Genomic DNA, 12,265 nt, shown 5'->3' on the forward strand with positions numbered 1-12,265 from the left:
GGCTCAGATCTGGCATTGCTGTGGCTCTGGCATAGGTCAGCTGTAGCTCTGATTAGACCCCTAGCCTGGGGAACTCCATATGCTGAGGGTGCAGCCCTAAAAAAGACAAAAGACAAAAAAAATAATAATAATAATAAAATTAAAAAATAAAAGACTTCAAAGGCAAATACAGAAAGTCACATAATTGTAAAAAAAAAACTTAGCTATTCTAATATCGAAAAGACTCATTCTTTTTAAGTAATCAAAGACTTGATAGACAATATGAAGCACAGGAAATTATTTTGATAATACACAAAATCTTTGTTCCCTAGGTAGATTACTTAAAAGATAAAGGGAAATCTTTTCAAAGTTTTTTTTTTTTTTTTTTGGCCACGCCCACAGCATGTGTAAGTTCCTGGGTCAGGGACCAAAGCCACACCACAGAAGTGACCCAAATCTCTACAGTGACAACATGGGATTCTTAACCAGTTGAGCCACAAGGGAACTTGAAGGTTTTGGGGATTTTTTTTTTTTTTTTTTTTTTTTGCTTTTTAGGGTATTTCCCTATTAACTATTTTTACAACACATGCATGTTAGGCAAACTTCACAAAAGCAAAAACCTAAAAGGTTTACATACACGATCTTTTCCCTCTTTTTTCTTTATTTTACTGTTATGCTTAACATACATCAAGTAATTCATTTTTATTACACATTTTATACTCAGTTTGGACTTAATGTCTTCACTATATTTAATGCTGGCAACTCTGAAGACCTGCCTGTTTTTATTTTACCAACAGTTTTTAAATTCGTTTCTGTTTGATTTTTTCTCTTTTTAGGGGCACAACTGCAGCATTTGCAAGTTCCCAGGCTAGGAGTTGATTTGGAGCTGCAGCTGAGGGCCTACACCACAGCCACACCAGATCCGAACTGCATCTGCGACCTATGCGGCAGCTTGCTGCAAAGCTGGAGCCTCAACCTGCTGAGCGAGGCCAGGGCTCAAACCCACATCCTCATGGATTCTATGTTGGGTTCTTGACCCATTGAGCCAGAACAAGAACTCCTAAATTAGCTTCATTTACAAAAAATTATCCCAGATCAGGTGAACTCAGAACACTGAGTTGCTCTATTTCTAAAGGTTTCAGGAATACTTAATTTATGCAATTGCTCATTTATCTCTAAGCCAATTTGAACAACACTCTTAAAGGACTTTATGAATTAATCTGGTAATAGCATCTAGAAGTGAAAAAAAAATCACACATCTATAACATACACACAGACATACATACACATGTAGACAGATTCAAATAGAGATCTTAGAGTTTTCATTAGAAAATTTTAGCCATGAGTTAAACAGTAATATGAACACACTAGTTTATATGAAATACTTAGCTCTTGTTTTTCCTCTATTTTACTTTTTCATGTGAATTGTATTTATAGTAATGGAAAAAGTTTCAGTTATCTGTTTACCAATTCTGTAGAAACCACCTTCCCTAGCCTTGATGTGTAATCTTACGGGGAGGCCATAGACCAAATTTCAGATGCTGACCAAGGACACCTAGAGGCTGTCTGGTTGTCTCCAAAGCCCATCCAACTGGCGACAACATCCAGACTATTACCAATTAGCTTTTTTCCTTTTCAGCCTCAAGTAGTTGCTTGCGAGGAGGGTCCCTAAGTACCTTAACAGCCCCCAATGGAGGGCGGGAGGCTCAAAGCTCAAGTGGCTATAAAGATGGAGATGAAAAAAGGTCCGACAGAGCTGGAGCTGCATAGGGATAGAGGAAGAAGGGGTTTTGAGGGTGACAACTCATAGGATTCAAGGGAAGTAGAGGGAAGACTGAAGAGGTAAGAGCATAAAAGAAGAGCAGAAGCAAAAGGGAAGAGAGAGGGCTTAGAAGAGCCAGTGTGGAGAGATCACAAGTTTCCCAAAGAAGCCAGTGAAGTTCCATGCTATTCTCAACAAAAACATGCCAATAAGAATGGAGGCATGGAGTTCCCATTGTGGCTCAGTGGTTAACAAATCCGACTAGGAACCATGAGGTTGTGGGTTCAATCCCTGGCCTTGCTCAGTGGGTTAAGGATCCAGTGTGGCTGAGAGCTGTGGTGTAGGTCACAGACTTGGCTCAGATCTGGTGTTGTTGTGGCTGTGGTGTAGGCCGGCAGCTACAGCTCTGATTAGGCCCCTAGCCTGGGAACCTCCATATGCCACAGGTGCGGCCCTAGAAAAGGAAGTAAAAAAAAAAAAAAAAAAAAGAATGGAGGCAGAAAGGGCTTACAGAGAATACAGTCAGCTGGGGTTCAAGCAGGGGGCTAGGCCACCTAGTAAGTTCTCATGGGAGGAACAGGGCTTAGAGAGAGAATATAGAGGACCTCACAGAGCCAGGAGGAAGGACTTCCAGCATAAGGATTCAGAGAATTGGAAAAAAAAAAAAAAAAAAGCCAGGAAGAAGAGACTTCCAGCCCAAAAAAGTCAAGGAATAATCCCCACTCAAGAGAAAAAGAGCCAGGAAGGAGAACGTTCCAGATCAGGAAGTACCTTTCAAACAAAGAAGGCTAGGACTCTAACTGAGCTTTCCTACAAATAGAAAAACCTGAGATTCTAACCCAGCCTGTGTTTACCTGGAACTCTATCCCCTCTTCTGGAGTACACAGTTGACCTTTGAACAAGAGAAAGTTAGGGGCACTGACACTCCGCACTGTTGAAAATCCACATATAACTTATAATTGGCCTTCTGTACATGTGGTTCCTCTGCATCCAAGGTTCTACATCCTTGGATTCAACCGACCCTGGATCATGTGGTACTGTACCATTTACTACTGAAAAAAATCTGTAAAAAAAATCTGTAAAAAAAAACCCATGTTGTTCAAGGACCACCATACTCAGACTCTTAAGAATCAAAATCTGTCCTTACCAGCTTCCATGGACGTTTGTCCAGAGCAATGGTTCAGGAGTCGGACTCACCAATGGATCCCCGATCAATCAGTCAGGAGTGAAGATAAAGGCTTCAAAAGGTACGTACTTAGGGTCCTGGGTGAGAGGTCCGGGGGTCCAATGATGAATCTGATCCTATCCCGAGTTGTGGCACCATAACTGTTAAAAGGAAAACAATACTCAATGACACTTGTTAAAGCATGGTAAGGAAGACTTCCAGGGACAGAGCTTTCTTGACACATACAGGAACCACTGCAATGAAACTGTGAAGGTGGGGAAAGAGATCGAGCTTAACTCGGAATACTGCCTGAATGAGAGGAAATTTATAGCTAAGGAGCAGGGTGGGGTCAGTGAAAGGAAAATTACTAAGAGGAAACATCAGAAGTAAAGGGGGTGCGGGGTTTCCTAAACAAACCCAACAGGATTCTTGCTGAAGACAGGCCTGGGTAATCAGGTATCGCCTGGGGGATGGAGCAGGCGGAATCTAATCAGATATCGAGGGTGGGAGATTCTTACTGAACTGATTTATCAGGGTTACTGCTAAAACTGCATTCTATGAGGATGTGCACAGATGGGGGTCCAGGATAATGTTCAGGAACCTGACCAAAGTTTGGTCAAGCAAAAAAATTTTTCTCACTGGTTTCTTCCTCTACTCACACGCACTGTACTTCTGACAACAGATGTGTGCTTTTTTTCAACCAATTCTCCAACACCAGCTGGATGTCCTGCAATTCAATTCCATTCTGACACTAGCTGGATTTAGTTCAGACTTCACTGGCCAAGGGCTCAGTCCCACAAGTTGGCCCCCCACACTTCAGACACCAATCACAAATGCTAGGTCCCCATGATGCCCACAGTTTCCATCCAACTTGGCTACAAACTGGAGGGTCCCACAACCCCCTCCTCCGTGGATTCAAGCACCTGCTAAAAGAGCTCACAGAACTCAAGGAAACACTTACTTCCATTTACTGGCTTTTAGATAATAAAGGACATGATAAAGGACACAAACGAACAGCCAGATAAAAAGATACACAAGGCGAGATCCAGAAAGGTCTGATGCAGGAGCCTCTGTCCCCGTGGAACTGGGTCCACCACCCCAGAGGCTCTCAGAACTCCATACTTCCACGATGCTTAGGGAGGCTTCATCACACACGCGTGATCAGTCACTACCACCATCTCTAGCCCCCCTCCTCTTTCAGCAGAATGGGGGGTGGGGTTGAAAGTTCCAAGCTTCTAAGCATGGCATGGTCTTTCTGGTGACCAGCCCCCCATCCAGGAGCCCACCAAGAGTCACCTCATTAGGTCAAAAGACACTCCTATTACTCAGGAAATTCCAAGAGATGTAGGAGCTCTGCGCCAGGAATCAGGGTCAAAGACCAAATATAAAAACAAAAGGTAAGGGAGTGCCCATTGTGGCTCAGTGGGTCAAGAATCAGACTAGCATCCATAAGGATGTGGGTTCGATCCCTGGCCTTGCTCAGTGGGTTAAGGATCTGGAGTTGGCACAAGCTGCGACAAAGGCCACAGACGCAGCTCAGATCTGGTGTTTCTGTGGCTGTGGTGTAGGCCGGCAGCCGGTTCGACCCCATAGCTCAGGAGTTTCCATATGCTGCAGGTGCAGCCCTAAAAAGAACAAAAAACAAAAAAATAAACAAAACAACAACAACAACAAAAATAACCCACAAAAGGTACTCCTAGTTCTCTTATCACTTTGGAAATTATGAGGATTTCAGGGGTTCTGTGCCAGGAACTGGGGGCAGATACAGATTTTAAAACCCAGGATTAATGAATTTTGTCTACCTCCCTTTTTGATGATTGCCATAAGTTTGAGCATTTGAGTCTGAATCACTAATACATTTAAAGTATTGCACGTGGTTTTTGTTTTTGTTTTCAACTTTACTTTTATTAAAAATGAGGTTAGGAGTTCCTGTGGTGGCTCATAAAGTACTGCATGTGTTTTAAAAATTCAAAATTAGGAGTTCCTGTCATGGTGCAGTGGAAACGAATCTGACTAGGAACCATGGGGTTGTGGGTTCGATCCCTGGCCTCACTCGGTGGGTTAAAGATCTGGCATTGCCGTGAGCTGTGGTGTAGGTCAGAGGCTACAGCTCTGATTCAAACCCTAGTCTGAGAAATTCCATATGCCATGGGTGCAGCCCTAAAAAGACAAAAAAGACAGGAAGGAAAAAAAAAAAAAGGCCAGCTTGTAGTCGAAAATAAATAATCAAAATTACATGAAGAATCCCACATGCACATGGTGGTTCTATAGCTGAAGATAACTGATGAAAAATGTTACACTTCTCAATTTAAAACATCACAATCTCATCTTTTAATATTCTAAGAGTTTCTTTGCTAATGTAAAACCTCCATCCAATCCCATTTCTACAACAGAAATGCTCTCCAAGGCATTCAGTCCAACTGAAAATGTCAATTTCATTACAGGACATTTAAAATTTTTGAATGTCATTTGGCTTTAAGCAATTTGTCTTGATTAGACAAAAATCAAACTTAAACACAAAATAAATGCTTCTTACATAAAACTATTTCTAATTATTGTTTATCTACCCAATGGAGGATCTCAGAAAGTAGGCAACATTTATTTCTTTTTTTTTTTTTTTTTTTTTTTTTTTTTGCTATTTCTTTGGGCCGCTCCCACAGCATATGGAGGTTCCCAGGCTAGGGGTCGAATCGGAGCTGCAGCCGCCGGCCTACGCCAGAGCCACAGCAACGCAGGATCCGAGCCGTGTCTGCAACCTACACCACAGCTCACGGCAATGCCGGATCGTTAACCCACTGAGCAAGGGCAGGGACCGAACCCGCAACCTCATGGTTCCTAGTCGGGTTCGTTAACCACTGCGCCACGACGGGAACTCCCACATTTATTTCAATTACAGCTAAACAAGGTCGTGTTGTTTTTAAACCTGCACAGGATTTATTTTGTCATAATCAGGTAGCTGTTCCAAGAATTTCTTAGAAAAAAAGTACTTGCTGTGCTAGGCTTAATTCAGACTATGCTTCACGTTAATATGAATTTTTAAATCTTATTTGCGTCAACAGAACCAGAAGTAGCTAAGAGTGTCACTATCATAAGACAACAGAAAACACCTTATTATACTGCAGATCTAAGCTACTGCAACATTTGGTTAAGTTACCTTAATTTTCTCAAGGAATTTATGAGATATCTTTCTTTCCTATCTCCCATAATCTATTCGCAAATGTACAAATGCTTTAAACCTCAGCAGACATTCTCTCTGCATTCCACTCTTTCATTCCATTTCCAATGAAAATCCAAACAGCCCCTCATATTTTATTCACACCCCAATCTATTCTTTTGTGTGTGACGGGTCTTATTTTTTATTGTTTTTTGTTTTTTTGGCCGTATACAGCATGCAGAAATTCCTGGGCCAGGGATCAAACCCACGCCACAGCAGCGACCAGAGCCACTGCAGTGACAACACCAGATCCTTAACCTGCTGCAAGACAAGAGAACCCCAGGCAGATCTTTTTTAGAGATGGCTCTATTAGAAGTGTGTCAGTTACCAAATACATTGCTCAGTTAGTGGCAGAGAAATAACTGTTACTGGTTAAGAAGCCCCATAACTGTAGCATTTAATACCTACTGTTGCTCCTAATGCCACCAGGCTGACTCAGACTAATGAGCTTTGCAGGTGCCACTGCCTAACACAGGCCTGTCAAGATGAGCACTCAGCAGTGGAGTCTCCAGAAGAATTCATCCAACCATTGTACCTCCTTCTCATACAGAAACAAAGAGGACTGATTTTTAGATTCTTTGCCACAAGGAAATGCACTGAAAACAAAATATTGCTTATTTTTGTAAAGAATAGGTCTTTCCTTCTTTACCGTGAAGCCTCAATTAGATCAAGGATGCTACTTGTAAAGATTAAATCAAGCATGCTATTTATAAAGATACTTGTCCAAGGTGATCCTGGATGCAGTAACACATCAAGTTTTAATCCAGCTAAGTGTCAAAACTACAGCACAAAATTGCGAACTACATCCAAAAGACAGTTCATAAGTCTTTATGATCGTGGCTATAAAATCACGTGCCTGGCCACCATCCACCAGAGATACTGCACGACGCAGCCCAAACTGGGCGAGGAGTCCCAACCAGGCAGAGCCAATGCCGGTGCCCAAGGCCAGTGATCCCTTAACAATATCCCCGCCCCCAACCCCTCCCAGCCCAGGAATCACAGGCTCCCAGGTCCCTCCCTGGTCTTCATACAAGTCTCCAGAACCTTAGCACCAGGTTTTCAAGCTACCGCTAACCCCTAAAAAAGTTCTTAACATCGCAAAGGCATTTCTCTTCAGAACTTAGGGTCTCCCGACCACGCCCGTCTCCCTCCTGTCCCTCTTGGAGGGGGAGCCCCTTTTTTCCTTTGATCCCCCACCCAGCGACTCTACTCACAAGCTGGCTGTGTCGGGGGGCAGCGAACTCGAGAGCGCCCTCCAGCTGGGCGCTGGTAATTTCCTGCGACTGCAATCCAGCAGAGGGATGCGACAGGAGCAGGGCGCAGGGCAGAGGCTTGCCCGGGCGGCGGGCAGCAAGAGCAGGACAGCCTGGGCGAGGAACAGGAGCCGGGAAAACAGTCCGGTCCCACACTCCAGCAGCTGCTCCTCCCGGACGCCTTGGGGCGCCGACGCCATTTTCCCCCAATCCCCCGACCTGGACCCAGGCGAAGAGAGACGCCAGCTAGAAAAGGCAGCTCGGCGGAGATGCGTGGAGGCTGCGCGACCACCCGGAACACCGGCTGTCGCCAGTAACCTCTAAAGACAGGCAAGGGGCGGATACAGCGCGGGTGCGGGGGCGGCGGCCGAGGACACCCAGGGCTGAGGCCCTACGGACAACGCTCCTCCGCCCCGCCCCACGACGCAACGTCTTCACGCACAGGAATCCACCAATTGGTGCCATAGGATGAGGTCGCGTCGGGGGCGGTACCCCATGAGGGGCGGGGCCGGAGGCAGTGAGTTCCTTAAGGAGGACTTAAAGGAGTTCAGCGCCTTGGGGCGCCCCCTGGCGTTCGGCCGCCGTTTCTCCGCTGGAGGGCGCAGTGGCTCCTTAGTAAGAAGTGGGGAGCTGAAACGCTGAAAGTCCAAAGTCCTGATTTGGGACCTATCTACTAGTAGTAGAAAAGGCTCTTTTATTGTCTCTGGGTTCCAAGAAAGGGCAATGGCAGAAGGGGTGCCTAACAAGTAGCAAAGGTATCCCGCGTCTACAGGGACGCGGGAGCTTACATGTAACCTATCGGCCTCCAGAATTGAGCTGAGACCTCTTCCGTCCCTCCTGCTGGTTTGTGGATGGTGCAGTCCTGCGAGTGGGAGGCAACTCCCACTCTGCTAACAAAAAGCAAGTTACCACTATCAATTGATGGACTCTTATTAAACTCCGAAGGTAGAGGCCCTGTTTGTTCATCTGTGTGCCTCCAGCTTCTGTTCTATCTTGGAGTTCAATAAATGTTGATGGAGCCGCACCTGCAAAGCATGTCTTTAAGAAAAATATTCTTATTTCCTCTGTTTTGAAGAATACTGTCCTATATTTACACTCTCAGAAAAGCAATCAGAACATGTAGGATTTTTGTTTGTTTATTTTTTGGCTGCACTCAAGGCATGGGGAGGTTCCCAGGCCAGAGATCCAACATGGGCCACATCCGTGGCAACACAGGATCCTTAGCCCTCTGAGCCACTAGGGAACTCCCTTTGGCGAGAGATATATATATTGGGGGGGGGGTGCAGAACATGTAGACAAAGAGGATGTTGAACAGTCAACAAAGTGAAGGTTGGATGTGAGGAATTTTTTATTTATCCTGAAGCAGAGGCTATGGAAAACCTGTCAGGAACAGAGAAGTCTGGCTGCCTTATGCTCACTCAGCCATGTATTATATCCAAGATTATGGATAAGACTTTGACAATAATAGTGATACTTACATTTGGAGCTTTTGTGCTTTTCAAAGAGCCTTTGCATTGTTACATTGTTTGATCTGGAGAACTGAAACTGGGAAATAAACCCAAAACGGTTAAACTAATTTAGCCAGAAACAGAGATAGGCTGGCATTACTATGAGTTTTCTGACTCTTGTAGGTTAAAAACCCAAGCAGGTTAAAAAGAATGATAATACCTAGGTCATAGGGTTGTCCTAGAAAGTAACTGAAGTCAGTCTTTCCATGGCAGATTTAGAGTCACAATTATACTTTTAAAAACTTTTTTTTTTTTTTTTTGCCATAGTGTGCAGCAGTTTGATGTGGAATCTCAGTTCCCAGACCAGGAATCGAACCCAAGCCACAGCAGTACAAGCACTGAATCCTAACCACTAGGCCACCAGGGAACTCCTCTGCTTCCTAATATTGAAATATTCTTGGAATCAAGGACACATTCAATGCTCCAATCCAAAGAAAGTTTAAAGCCAAGATAGCAGAGTAAAATTTACTCTTAGCTCACTTCCCTGGCTGTTGAGAATACTTAACAACCTCCAATAAGAAACCGGGCATAAGCAGGAGCCCCACAAAAAAGTGGGGCATCTTAGTACCACTCTACATCACAGTTTCAAAGCTTCCCTATGGGTCCTTTAGAAATTCATGCTCTCTGGAGTTCCCTGGTGGTTTAGCATTTGAGGACTTGACATGGTCACTGCTGTGGTTCAGGTTGGATCCATTTGTAAAAAGCTTTTACATTTAATTAGGTCCCATTTCTTTATTTTTGCTTTTATTTCTTACATTAGGAGACAGGTCTCAAAAAAATATTGCTATAATTTATGTCCAAGAGTGTTGTCTATAGTCTGTGTTATATATTCTGCCTATGTTTTATTGTTTCAAGTCTTATGTTTAGGTCTTTAATCCATTTTGAGTTTATTTTTGTATATGATATAAGGAAATATTCTAATCTCATTCTTTTACATGTAGCTGTCCAGTTTTCCCAGCACCACTTATTGAAGAGACTGTCTTTTCTCCATGGTGTATTCTTGCCTCCTTTGTTGTAGATTAATTGACCATAAGTACGTGGGTTTATTTTTGGCTCTATTCTGTTCCATTAACCTATGTGTTTGTTTTTGTGCCAGTGTAAAGATATAAGGATTTTTTTTTTTTTGTCTTTTTGTCTTTTTGCCTTTTCTAGGGCCACACCCACGGCATATGGAGATTCCCAGGCTAGGGGTCGAATGGGAGCTATAACCACCAGCGTACGCCACAGCCACAGCAACGCGGGATCCAAACCACGTCTGCCACCTACACCATAGCTCACGGCAACGCCAGATCCTTAACCCACTGAGAGAGGCCAGGGATCGAACCTGCAACCTCATGGTTCCTAGTCAGATTCGTTTACCATTGAGCCATGATGGGAACTCCAAGATATAAGGATTTTAAAAGAAGAAAACTATCCTTATTCACACAGGATATGATTGTCTGAAGAAAAAAGTCCAAAAAAATCTTCGAGTAAACTCTTGGAACTAGTAAAAAGTTTCAACAAGGTTATGACTATAAAATCAACATACTAAAATCAATATTATCCTAATGCTAATAAGTCAGTAATAATACAATATAATTTTTAAAATATACGTAACAGCAATAAAAACTAAAGATTCTTAGGATAAACTAAAAGATACCTAGACCAAAGAAGTGCAAGATAAGAAGTATATAGAGAACATCATAAAGCATTATTGAAAAGTTTTTTTGGTTTTTTGGGTTTTTTTGGAGGGGGGTCATACCCACAGCATATGCAAGTTCCATATGCTGCCAGGGATGGAATCCAAGCCTCAGCTTTGACCTATGCTGTATCTGCAGCAACCCTGGATCCTTAACCCACTGTGTGGGGCCAGGGATCAAACCCTCACTGCCACAGAGACAAGGCAGGATCCTTAATCTACTACGTCACAGTGGGAACTCCCAAAAAGTATTTTCTTGGGGGGGTTGTCTTTTTTTTAGGGCCGCATCTGGGGCATATGGAGGTTCTCAGGCTAGGGTCAAATCAGAGCTGTAACTGCCAGCCTACACCACAGCCACTGCAATGCCAGATCCAAGCCAGATCTGTGATCTACACCACAGCTCAAAGCAACACCGGATCCTTAACCCACTGAGTGAGGCCAGGGATCGAACCTGCGTCTTCACGGATGCTAGTCAGATTCGTTTCCACTGAGCCATGATGGAACTCCCCAAAAAGTATTTTTTTTTAAGGCTTAAATAGATGGAGAGTTTTGCTATGCTTTTAGACTGAGAGAATCATTATTTTAAAGATTAATTCCTCAGGGCAATCTGTAGGTTTAATGTAACCCTAATAAAATTCCCTAATATACATGGCATATTGCAAGGGGAAAATAATATCAAAGACCCTCTCAGAGGAAAAAATTATAGAACTTGCTTTACTAGATATCAAGATAGGATTTAAAGTTGTAGTGGAGTTCCCGCCATGGCGCAGGGGTTAACGAATCCGACTAGGAACCATGAGGTTGCGGGTTCGGTCCCTGCCCTTGCTCAGTGGGTTAACGATCCGGCGTTGCCGTGAGCTGTGGTGTGGGTTGCAGACACGGCTCGGATCCCGCATTGCTGTGGCTCTGGCGTAGGCCGGTGGCTACAGCTCCGATTCAACCCCTAGCCTGGGAACCTCCATATGCCGCGGGAGCGGCCCAAGAAATAGCAAAAAGACAAAAAAAATAAATAAATATTAAAAAAAATAAAGTTGTAGTAATTAAATAGTATTGGAGTTCCTGATGTGGCACAGTGGGTTAATGATCTGGCTTGTCTCTGTGGAGACTCAGGTTCGATCCCTGGCCCAGGTCAGTGGGTTAAGGATCCAGCGTTTCCACAGCTGTGGTACAGGATGCAGCTGTGGCTCAGATTTGACCCCTGGTCCGGGAACTTCCATATACCATGGGTATAGACAAAAAAAAAGGAAAACTATTTTATTTAAAGATGCATACGTAGGCAGTAAAACATAAGGAAAAGCAAAGAAATTGTAAAAGCTGAGTGATTACTTCTACAGAAAAGGAGGACAATTGTGAACAGGTGCCACTTGCAGCTCTGGGACTTGACACTAGGTATGTCTCCTCCACGTTTGCTCTCTTTCTCTTTCCTGTAGATGAGAACAAGGCAGTGACCCACCTTTGACTTTAGGAGATAGTGATATGCCCAAGAGGATGGCAGAGCCACAAGATAGCATGAACCTGGGTCCTTCATTGCCTATGTACTGCAAAATCACCTCAGCAAGGAGAACTACTTATCTTTGGACTATTTGGGGAGAAAGAAAGAAATGTCTCTATTCTTTAAACCACTGTATTTTAGGATCTCTTTGCTACAGCAGCTCCATCTTCACTAACACAGAAATATTTTGTAACCATGACCCAAAGAGCACCAA

At 43.7% G+C, this 12,265-nt stretch overlaps 1 protein-coding gene across 16 annotated transcripts in view; it reads right to left on the minus strand.

Moving 5' to 3' along the window:
- The window catches only part of LRIG2 (leucine rich repeats and immunoglobulin like domains 2), a 108,738-nt gene that overhangs the window by 60,472 nt on the left and 36,001 nt on the right, over window positions 1–12,265 (minus strand). For 7 of the 16 annotated variants that reach the window (XR_014844464.1, XR_014844461.1, XR_014844463.1 and 4 more), the window contains exon 1: window positions 7,335–7,786. The exons of 2 other annotated variants lie outside the window; for them this stretch is intronic. Coding sequence is in view for 2 of the 14 variants with exons in the window: in XM_021090734.2 (XP_020946393.1) it covers window positions 7,335–7,573 (239 nt within the window). In the remaining 12 variants the exon portion in view is untranslated. Of the gene's footprint in view, window positions 1–2,888; window positions 3,068–7,334; window positions 7,787–12,265 lie in introns of those variants that run through there. 7 more of the 16 variants (XR_014844467.1, XR_014844465.1, XR_014844466.1 and 4 more) reach the window with 2 other exon arrangements.

Source organism: Sus scrofa, chromosome 4 (genome assembly GCF_054392235.1).
Source record: "Sus scrofa isolate SSC_HxYL_T2T_F1_AM1 chromosome 4, Sscrofa_HxYL_maternal_Yorkshire_Landrace_v2.0, whole genome shotgun sequence".
Lineage (NCBI taxonomy): Eukaryota > Metazoa > Chordata > Mammalia > Artiodactyla > Suidae > Sus > Sus scrofa.